The following is an 11303-nucleotide window of genomic DNA, read 5'->3' as shown; positions in this document are numbered from 1 at the left end:
CAGGTTACAGTTTTTATAAAGGTATAATCAAATTCCAAGAAAGGGTGTATGTGGGTACACAAGGTGATGCCAAAACTAAAATCATGTGGGAATTACATGACAGCCCACATGGTGGCCACTCAGGTCAGGAAGCCACTTGGAAAAAGGTATCGCAATTCTTCTACTGGCCTCACATGAGGAAGGAGATTGTAGAGTATGTCAGTATGTGTGATCTTTGTCAGCGAGTTAAAGGAGGAAATCAATTGCCAGGAGGGTTATTACAAGCCATTACCAATCCCTACACAAATCTGGGAGGACATTTCTCGTGATTTCATTGAAGGGTTACCTAGGTCGGGTGATAAAGATTGCATCATGGTGGTGGTGGATAGGCTCACAAAGGTAGGACATTTTATACCACTCTCCCACCCTTTTTCTGCTACTAGTGTTGCTCAAGCCTTCTTGGATCAAGTCTACAAGTTACATGGTATGCCAAGAACAATGATATCTGACAGAGACAAACTGTTTACAAGCCACTTCTGGAAAGAATTGTTCAAATCTGTTGGAACTAAACTCAACATGAGCACATCCTACCACCCTCAAACAGATGGCCAGACAGAAAGGTTAAACAGGTGCTTAGAACAATATTTGAGAGCTATGGTGGGACACAGACCAAAATCTTGGGTGAAATGGTTACCTCTTGCTGAATGGTGGTATAACTCCACCTGCCATAGTGCTATTAAAATGAGCCCTCACGAGGCCCTCTATGGTACTAAGCCAAGACAGATGTGTATGGCTTCCACTCATAGATCCTCTAATGACTCTGTTAAGGACTTCCAAGTCAAGCGAGAAGCCATGAATCAACTACTATGTGATTCCATCATTACTGCTCAACACAAATACAAGCACTATGCTGGCACCAAAAGACAAGAGATTTCTTTACAGGTGGGAGATATGGTGTTCCTTAAGTTGCAGCCTTACAGGCAGCTGTCTGTTGCTATAAGAAGATACTTAAAACTCTCCCACAAGTACTTTGGTCCGTATAAAGTTCTGGAGAAGGTGGGCAAGGTGGCTTATAGGCTGGAATTACCTCAGGGAAGTGTTGTCCACCCAGTATTCCATGTGAGCTTACTAAAGAAAAAGGTGGGAACGAAGTACTCTGTTACAACTGAGTTGCCGAGGTTGGGCAGAGAAGGTCAATTTCTGGTATATCCGACACATGTCTTAGATAGGAAGATCATCAAGAAAGGTAATGCTGCAGTCGTACAATGGCTCATCCAGTGGTCAAATTCAGTCCCAGAAGATGCAACTTGGGAAATGACAACTGTCATTCAGGAACAATATCCTGACTTCAATCCTCGAGGACAAGAATTGTTTATGGAGGGAGCATTGTAACTAAATCAGCTGTATTTTACACGTCATTTATTTAGTTACCTATTTATATTTTATAAACTGTGTCGTTTTAGTAAGAATATCTCGGATCATGTGCATAACGGTTTGGAAGAGTCAACCGTTAACTTGTTGACACGTGTCCAGCCCATGTGGTGGGATTATATAAGGTTTAGGGAGTAGAGGAGAGCACCATTCTGAATCGTGAACCTTTTGTTTTGCTGTTGCTTTACTGTTCTTCAATTTTATTATGATTTCCAGCTCATTTCTTCTCTGTACCTTCAATTGATTTCAATTCTGTTTTTTTTTGCCAAAATATTATGCATTTATCAAAAAGACTTAATCCAGCTTGGACAAATCCCAAAACCTGGTGATACGATCAGGTTGACAAACAAATAAATGAGCTAAATGAATAGCCGTTTTATTTCCAGATCGCTTAACATACAGAATATAAATATTCTTTAAACTGAAAAAGATTACAATAGCTTCCCAAAAAATCCATCCTACACCATCTCCAAAATCAGTAGCATCACAATTGACCTTCACACAATTAATTCCAGTTGTAATCCAATGTTCAGAAGTGATCGGAGGTACAGATGCCCTCGTAATATGAACAATCTTCTGTTGTGAAAGGTGAGCTTTTGCGATTTTCACCACCGATTCAGACTCGATGTGAGCTTTCAAGATTTCCCGAAACACCAATTGAATCATTCCCAACGATACAAACCAACAAGTCAAAAATATCAAAAACATACGGACCACTCCAAAAGGAGGACAAACAACCACTCTAAAAGGAGGACAAACAAAATACCCAAAAAGATTGGGTACGATGGTAATCCTTAAAAATTAAAATAAGGATGATTATTGAAAAAAATAAAAAAACTGATTTTTAGATGGGGGAGAAGAAGATGGAAGTGATTTTGGTAAAAGGAAGAGGGCTTAATTAATGAAGAAGAAGGAGTAGATCTGAATGTTTTTGAGGCGGCTAATTAGGGTTTGGGGGTCGACTCTCATTGAGAGAGTAATTTTTAGCATTCGAAATTTAATCTTTAGTTAGCCTGATTTCAATTCTGTTCTTAGTTGTTTAAACTTCTGTTGATTATATTACTAGTTGGTTACATGAATTCAATTGACAAGGATTTATCTCTTGTCGTTATTCGCTCACCCCTAGATTTGTAATTATTCAAAGAAAACATCCTTTTTCTCACATTGACATAGATTAGTAGATAAAAATTGCAAAACATATATGTGTGAAATCTTAGTATATAGTAGGGGGTAAATCGAACAGATATCAATTAAAATACCTGAGAATATTAGGCCCGATTAACCGGAGGTGATTATGCCAGCAGAAGAATAAAATTGCCATTTGAATCGACATCTCATCGAATGGATTTGATGTTTTACGAAAGAATCGACGTTAAGACAACACACTACTAGATTTAATCGGCCTAGGCCCTGGAGTGGCAACTGCTGGCAAGGGTTTCAATATATATACACGATAGCAGGCACTAGAAATACTAGAATAAAATAAAATGACTCGAAAAGATGTAATCCATGTTTTAGGCCCATAAGCCCATTACTCCATTACAAAGATTTCAAAATTACTACAATTTCTGATTACACATCAGAGTAATAAAAGCTACAAAATAACATGATATTATCATCAACTATGGATATACAAGTCCCATATAGGGGTCTTTTAAAGCCAGCTTAAAAAATGGACATCCCAGAGGTTATCCATTGGTATGTCAAGACCTTGCCAGTCCTGGTCTTGCATATGAGGAGAGTCAGTTGCAGCATTTGTTGGTTCCATCGGTATGGATGCAGGAGCATCTGCAGATGGAACAGATTCAGGAGCATCTGCAGAACTCTCCAAAGCAACATCTCCAAAGCAGCTCCTCTCAGTTTCTTCAAACTCTCGGCATTTGGCAAGAGTACGCTCAGCAAAAGGTAAAGCTATTTGTTCTGAGACCCTGCAGAGCGCTGTCTTTGACGAGTGATTTATATGAGAAACCTAATATAAGAATGAGAGAGATAGAAAGGTGAGCAAGGTGCAGGAAGACCTGTTTCATTAAAATAGCCATAGATTCATAACGTAAGCTTATACAATTTAGTTCTTCTGTGCATTTAATTTTTTTAGTTGCTGCTATTTGTGGGGTCTATTCTGTTTAGTTCCTAATGAGTTCCAATGATCATGAGAGTACCAAACCGACATTAGTTGGGTAAGTTGCACCTTAAAGCTGTATATGAATACAACACAATGTAACAATAGTATATAATTACGAGCTATATTTTCTTAAGTAAAAAATATCTGATTTTAACTGTCATACAAAGTAACTGTTTAATAAGTAATGCATAGGCCATATATGTCAAAAGGTTTTAAAGTTTTGAGGGTTGATATATGACTTTTGTACACATAAAAAGGTGATTTTTCACTTATATATTTTAAATTTACTTCACTCTGTTCTACAATCAAGTACAACAAGAAAACCCATGGAATATGGGTGGTAGTGTAAACTCAAAATAGTCATGCACAATCTACTAAAACATGATAGGAAACATGTATCAACTAATTTTGGTCACTTTTCAAGCAAAACAACAAACCGACTCCTTTCTACTTATCTATAGCACCACACGAATTAAATGAAATATAAATACTAACTACAAGTCTTGTTTTTCCACATATTTTTGGGTCTACAGCTTCAATTAAATTAGGAGAAACTACTATAGATTAGCCTTGAAACCAAGTATGAGCAGCAATCAGCCTTGTCTACGATACTTCAATTTATCATATAAATGGTTAAATGCAGTTTCTAGACGTAAGAGGTCTTCATCACCCACAACTTCGAACCATCCCCCTTCATCATGTTAAAAACACTCGTTTACAAAGTACTGTGATATGTATACATCATTCCATTCTTTTACACCTACTTGATATTTTCTCCAATAACTTCTTAAGAGTCGTATCAAATTAAAGCTTTGCATCTTCTACACACATTTTTAGTATAAGTGCAGTGCATTCGACTATGGCATAATGGCAACGAATAAAATTTCTTTTAACCACAGAAAGTAGAGCTTAAATAGAAAGATGCATAATTTGCTTCTTGATATATACTGCAAGGATCCTAAAATTGAATATTAGTTAGGTTACTAACAGCAACAACTGAAAAGAAATGACATAAACAGTAGAAAGGAAACCACAAATTTGCAATTACCCTTTGTTTTTTGAAGGCCATCTCCATTAGTTTATCCATTGCGGTCTGTTCCAGCTTTCTGCAGACAAACCTAACTGTTTTATCTGTAATAAAGACCATGACAGCATAAACAATACTAAGGTTGATAACATAGATACCTTTTCTCAGCATGCTTTCCTTGTTGAATGGAGTCATAAATTTTTTTAATGTATCTCTTCTTTTTATGTGCCTGTATTATAGCTAGCTATTTTAGAAACTAACAAAGGAAAAAAATCCAAACAACAGACTAAATAATCAAGAAAAAGAAAATTAAGGTGCATACATAAACTGATAAAGCTTCAGGACGATATAAATGTACTTATCAATTACTGTCTCTGAAGATAACAAAGAGAGAAAAAAAACCTGTTTAACTAGTTCTCCTTCCAGTTCAAAAATATCCTTATTAATTGCATCCTCTTCCTCTGCATGCTACAATAATGAGAGAAAAATATTATATTGTCAGTAGAGTTGACAATTACACTGTCAAATAACAGAAATTGCCATATAATAGCAATAGAGGTACACAACCACCTCATGACACAAATCAAGGCTCTGTAACTGCATTCGTATCTTATCATCCACAGAACCTATATCATTTTCGGATATCTGATCGACAGAATGAGAATCATCAATAGCACACAGGAAATCATTATTTTCTTCACTTTGAAAGTTCATCTCTTTGCTTTCATCAGTTTCAATCATAGCAGATATAAGTATTTGGTGTAGAGAAGGAGCTTCAGTTGTAGCCATATCAGCAAAATCTAGCTGTTTAATATAAAACATGAAAAAAATTAGATGACGTGTTTATTCTTCATGAACTCTTAAACACAAGTATAATACGAAAGAACTATATTTTCCCCCAGTCATTACTTGGTGGCTCAAATATGACTCCTCTTGTGAAGTAACAGAAGTAAAATAACATTCCATTTGCCTCCAAAATGAATTAGAACAAGCCCGGTCTGCAAAAAAAAAAAGAGTGTCACCCTTCTTATGAGTGTAGAATTAATGTTAAAGTATTCCTCGGTATAGAAGCATACAACTGGCTTTGCGAGCAAAATCTGCGGAAAATAATAATTCCTCATGATCAACATCCAACTCCCCTGAAATTATTTTGTTGCAAAAATCCTGATGTTAGTATATACTTTCCAGTTCTTTTGGAACTATATTACTATCGTGTTTTCCTTCCACGTGTTTATTTCATTCCAGTCACCACCAATTCTAGAACAATACTAAGATAGCCTCTTATTAAAAAAATACAAGTATGAGTAACGAGAAAGAAGTACAACACTAAAAAAAGAGAAAAAGATATAAAAAGAAGAGCTTCTACAATGGTATTACTAAGCAGCAGATGTATAATAATAACATGTTCAGTATAAGTGATTGCAATACAGATAGTACAACTGAAACTTCAGGATAATATTGCAATATCGGAGATAGAGATCCCGCTTGAAACATGACATATAGTATAGATTTATCAAAAGTTGTGACAAAGTGTCACACCAGGAAAGAGCCTGTACAAGGAGTTTGAATAAATATGACTAACAGAAACCCAAAAAAAAGTTGACTTATAAAAAAAGTTACCCTGAAAGTAAAATGCTAAGATTGAAAGTAAATTATTAACAAAATGTAGTCATTATACCTGCAAAAGCAGGAACACCACCATTTACGACCTTCCCGGGATGGATCGAAGATTTTTCAATCATACGCTTCTTAGGAGGACAGCCGGATTTGCTGATAGATTTTGAGGTAATCACATATCAAAAGATAAAAGGGAGACATAAAAAGACGACTTAAGCCTTGCTTGCAATTTTACCTTTTAAATCTCTCTGAACTGCACCTCACATCAATCCTTGAAGATGCCATAGATCTGCACAGATAAATTTTTTAAGAAGGAACGAATGAAACTCAATGATATAGGAATGTCAAAAGCAGATACAGTATATGATGCAGACCAAAAGATAAACTAATGCAGGAAGCATTTTTCAAGGTCTGCCCACAGTCCTAAGAACATTCGCTACCCCAAAAGAAATATACACCATAACACAAAAGTCTAGAGGAAAGGGCAGTGTCTCCCAAAAAAACAATGGAGATAAATTTGTTGTTTATGCTCTTGCTTCCTCTTAACACACATGCCTAAATGATTTTGTATCATTAACAAGGAAAAAAACCTGCCACACACTGACAAACATAATTCCTAGATACCTTTTAGGCGTTTATGATTATAAATAGATGGCCGATTCAGAGCTCAACAAAGAAATGTATCCAATGTTCATCAGATAGATTATGTCAACCAACTTTACAATTTAAAAGCATAGATAAAAAGCAAGCAGAATTCTGGAATAAGTAATTAAAGTTAAACAAAGAGGTGCTTTCATTCGGATAAGTGAATAACATACCAAATACTACAAACCGTTTCCTGATAGGCAGAAGTATATCATTATTTTACCATGAAAGTAATAATTGTAAATACTTTCCTTAATCATAGTATATCTATTCATGAATCTGACAGAATACATGAAACTGTTAATTCCTAGAAATAGAGAGTACATATCTCAAGAGGTAACTTGCATCAGACCAACTATGGCACAACCAACTATATGAGGTTGTTTATCCAATTCAAAGACCTCTATCCGTATATACCTAAACTATAAACAAATATTTTGATCCAACAATTCACATCGGCATTTCAATTATCTGTTCATATACCAACATGTCAACATTCATTAAATCCAATTTCAATTGTGTCGGGAGTGGGGATCGGAAAGGAAGCAGTATATAATTATCCAGATCACAGTAAAGAGGGGTAATCGACGACATACCAAATAGCAGATACAATAAAAAGCAAGTAGTTCTCAAGATCTGCCCACTAAAGGCCTATATGTGAACCTCTGCGCCTTTCTCTTTTACAACTAGTCCTTTTTAGGATATTCCCAAATAATGAACCCTAACAGGCCTTTTATGTGTGAAGACAGCAACGGGGAAAACAAAGTTATATATGCGGAACTAAAATTGGATTCGTTTTTTCAAACAGGGGCCTACTAAAGACGTTACATAATTGTACCACGTGCATTACAAGTTCACAATCTTGTGGAATAACAATTGTAGTGACAATCAATTGCTGAAGTTTATGTACAATTAAAACCACAAAAACAAACTTCAACCCAAAATTTCTAGCATGTTATCTCTACAAAATCATCTTATATATGTATTGTTAACACATGGTAACAGGCATCTCCTTGCATGTTTAAGATACCTATGTCCAGAGCCATTTTGAAAGATACTTTTTGTTTTAATTATTTTTTCAGGATAAACGAATCCCATCCAGTGGGTGTGTGAACCCAGCATGAGGGGTGATGTATGTCATATCCATTCCAAGAGAATGACTATAAAGATATATACTTATATAATCTGCCATAAGATATTTAAATCAATTTTTCTCACATACCTACAACATTTAGCCTGAGAAGGATGCAGCACAGTTCAGCACTCAGCTTCACACGAACAGCCTGTTTGACATTTTTCTCCACAGTAGTAAACTCTATTACCAGCTGATCCAGAAGATTGCTTCCTTCTCATTCTTTTTGTCCCATTAACCACCTCCTGCAGTAAATCTAGGAATTTTGTTTGTAGTATGAATATCATTCCCGACCTTAAGCGTATCTCTAAATATTTCTACAAAATTAGCTGTCTACTGGTCTAGGCTGACCTGCTATCTCTTTCGAAAGATCACTGAATTATATCAGCTCAAAACTTATTGGATGCACTAAATCACTGAACAAATTTAGTGTGAAGTACAATTGAAGAGCCTACCTATATCGTTTTAATCAAAAGAGACTTAATGCTATCTAACTGAAACAAGTAAACCGTGAACAAAGGAAGGAAGAAGGAACTAGTCATGAATCTTCCCTTTACTTGATAACAGGACATATACAATTCTGATTAAATTTACAGATTTAATATAGCTTTTAACTAGCCTTAAAGCAATATCATATTAATATTTCCAGTATATAGGTACAACACCAGAGTCTGTGATGGAGCAGAGAAATCAAGTTTAAACGAAGAAAGCTCTACAAAAATTAACTGAAATTCTATACATATTTGCGTATGAACATTTATGTGCAGGATATTACTGGGGCCTCGCACGTCAGTTGTCAGAATTACAGAATTTTCAAGCTTTTTACAATCTGATCCTTTTCATTCTTTTCCAAAGTGCAAATGCCCTTTGCAAAGTTCATAATAAATATATAGCTACAAACTTACTAAGATTTAATAAAGATTGGTGGATTGATGAAATGCTAACCTAAAACTTACTTGTTACAATAAATTTTAAGGTTTTTCAAAAATTCCAATTTCCATCAAACATTTTATTTAATAAATATTGCTAGATGACTCAAAAATAATATTTAAATTGGACAGTCAGACCTCAAAAAAAGTGGAAACTTAGAAAAGAAAAAGTCCATCAGGTCAAAGATAGATGATCCATTGTCATTAAATATTACCAAGCTGCGTGTCCATTTTAATTATCCATTCATAGAGATATACATAATTAGAAATGAGGTAGTTAAGGTATTTCAACATATAGCTGCTAATGTGAATATGTTTTGACAAAATATATGTCATTATGCTAAAAGATTAAAGTATGCAAAATTGTAGGTGAACATCCTAGCCTCTTTATGCATGAAAAATTGACATCGAGCTTAAACTGGGAACGTAAAACAAGCACTAGTGACAAGACTAACAACTTGAAAAGAGCTTTAAGCCAAATTTTGTTCTATAAAAACTGTTATTAATGAGGCTTAGAAAACAAGAGACCAGATATAATGTGCTATTATATATACCTAACATTACTTCTATATGTAAAAATAAAATGCTTAAGACAAACCTGTGTATCCAGAACTGACATGTGGGGGATTACCACGAGACTTGCAAATATTTAAATCACCCATCTTCATGATATTTCTTTGGCCAAATAGCATCTCCATGAAAACTGGTCAGTCCTTTGCTGCGTTGTTGTTCTTGCAGGTTCCTAATAGTCTAATACCCATCCACTTTGCATATATGACTTTTCCAAAAAGCAATACCTAGCACTTTCCAAGGTGTTTTGCACACTAGCCTTCAATTTCAAGTTCCGTATTGGCAAGGAAAGGATAGGCATTCCATGACCAACTCCAAAGGGGTGGTCTTTAAAAGAAATTCTAAAAGAAACTTCTGGTATGTTCTTTGGCTCAACAGGGTGTACATGGTTTTGGTAACCCCAATATAACATGCTCCAATGACAAACTTCGAGATGGTGGAGGAATATCAGATGCCATTGAACTTCCACGATTAGCATTGCTAAAATAACTTAACATCCTTCAAGCAAGTTTGTTGTCATATGTTTCCAACTCAATATATGTTGCAAATTTAACTAACTAATAAAAAATGTCTTACTTCAAAAATATCTTACGTAATTAGTTTCATACTAGTAGCAAAATTCACTTACTATAGAATGGCTACCTTAATAATTTCTTCAAAATCTCTAAAACAACCATTCCATCAAAATTCTTAAAACCCCAATTATATGATTGAAAATTTGTAATATATATATAACATAAGTATAAAGCCATGCTACAATTCACCAGCTCAATTTCTTGAAAATCAAAATTTTCGAAACTCAGGTTTGAAATAATAAATTTAAACTATAAATATGCACACATTATACTGCAAATACAATAAAAAACTTGAAGGAAGAATGTACATCATTTCAGCAGGAATCAAGTATTCATTTAAGCAATATAACAATAACCTGAAACTCATTAAGTTACCACAGTAATGAAATTAAACCTAAATATTGCAAAATAATAGCTCAAAAATTAAAATACTTATTAAAAAATTTAACAATCATTATAAAGAAAATTAATCCAAAAAAAATTACTCCCTCAATCCCTTCCAATTGTTTACATTTCTGATTACAATTTTCTTTCTCTGAATAAAAGTTGAATGTTTTAATTTTTTATTCAGAAAAACAAAATTGTAAAAAAAAATTACAGAACAGTATTTTATATGGACCTTAAAATGCGTGTCCGTCCGACCCTCAGTAAAAAATGTAAACAATTGAAAGGGACGAAGGGAGTACTAAACAGAGCAGCGAAGTAGAGGAACCTGAGTGAGTAAAGTTGAGGGGAGACCGGAACTAAAAAAAACCTAAACACTGTTGGTGTTAGGACAGCTTTGTTCATAATGATGTAGACATACGGATCATTTGTATGTATACGTGTGACTATGATTTAAGTACTTGTCAAGACAGAGAGGACTTTGGTGAGTTCATTACGAGTACAAATGTGATCTGTAGGCGAAATACCGCGAGCCCAACTGACTAACATTATTCGCGGTTGAACAGATTTACAGGCGTGTTTGGGAAAACACAATTTTTGGCTTTGCAAGTTAAAAATTAAAATTAGATTATTTGAAGTTTATTTTTAATAAATAAAAAAAACTCGCACCATTTCGTGACGTTGCAACCTCAAACATGTAAAGAATTGATCCATATATTTTAAAAATGTTGCAAAATAAATAAATAAATAATTATATTTATATAATACTATATTGATAGCATAATATATATACAGAACATATAGAAATTAGAGAAAAAAAATAATATTACTATATTTTTGTAATAACCCGAATTTTTGGGACTTTGTAAAATATTCGATAAATAGTAACCCT

General features: G+C 34.4%; 1 protein-coding gene across 3 annotated transcripts; it reads right to left on the bottom strand.

The window, feature by feature from the left end:
* Positions 1-2869: 2869 nt before the first annotated feature.
* Positions 2870-10987, bottom strand: LOC141695023 (uncharacterized). Of its 3 annotated transcripts, none has more exons than XM_074499243.1 (11): positions 9481-10986; positions 8044-8209; positions 6412-6465; positions 6238-6329; positions 5636-5698; positions 5469-5557; positions 5130-5363; positions 4962-5027; positions 4718-4788; positions 4581-4638; positions 2870-3379 (listed from the first exon to the last, which is right to left on the bottom strand). In XM_074499243.1, the coding sequence occupies exons 3-11, from the start codon at positions 6459-6461 to the stop codon at positions 3065-3067; spliced, it is 1038 nt and encodes a 345-aa protein (XP_074355344.1). In that variant the 5' UTR covers positions 6462-6465; positions 8044-8209; positions 9481-10986; the 3' UTR covers positions 2870-3064. The 3 variants fall into 3 exon arrangements, with proteins under 3 accessions (XP_074355344.1, XP_074355345.1, XP_074355347.1); XM_074499244.1 differs by having other exon boundaries at positions 8044-8198; XM_074499246.1 differs by lacking the exon at positions 5636-5698 and having other exon boundaries at positions 9481-10987.
* Between the last annotated feature and the right edge of the window lie 316 nt (positions 10988-11303).

Source organism: Apium graveolens, chromosome 11, assembly GCF_009905375.1.
Source record: "Apium graveolens cultivar Ventura chromosome 11, ASM990537v1, whole genome shotgun sequence".
Classification (NCBI taxonomy): Eukaryota; Viridiplantae; Streptophyta; class Magnoliopsida; order Apiales; family Apiaceae; genus Apium; species Apium graveolens.
The sequence above is the reverse complement of the archived record's forward strand: the minus strand, read 5'-3'. Positions and strand labels throughout refer to the sequence as shown.

What these genes read in the sequence shown, in the direction of transcription:
- LOC141695023 (XM_074499243.1), bottom strand. Translation starts at nt 6,461, where the DNA reads ATGGCATCTTCAAGGATTGATGTGAGGTGCAGTTCAGAGAGATTTAAA. An exon ending in AGTTCAGAGAGATTTAAAAG is followed by an intron (nt 6,330 to 6,411) that starts GTAAAATTGCAA and finishes AAAATCTATCAG; the next exon opens with CAAATCCGGCTGTCCTCCTA. An exon ending in TGGTGTTCCTGCTTTTGCAG is followed by an intron (nt 5,699 to 6,237) that starts GTATAATGACTA and finishes AAATAATTTCAG; the next exon opens with GGGAGTTGGATGTTGATCAT.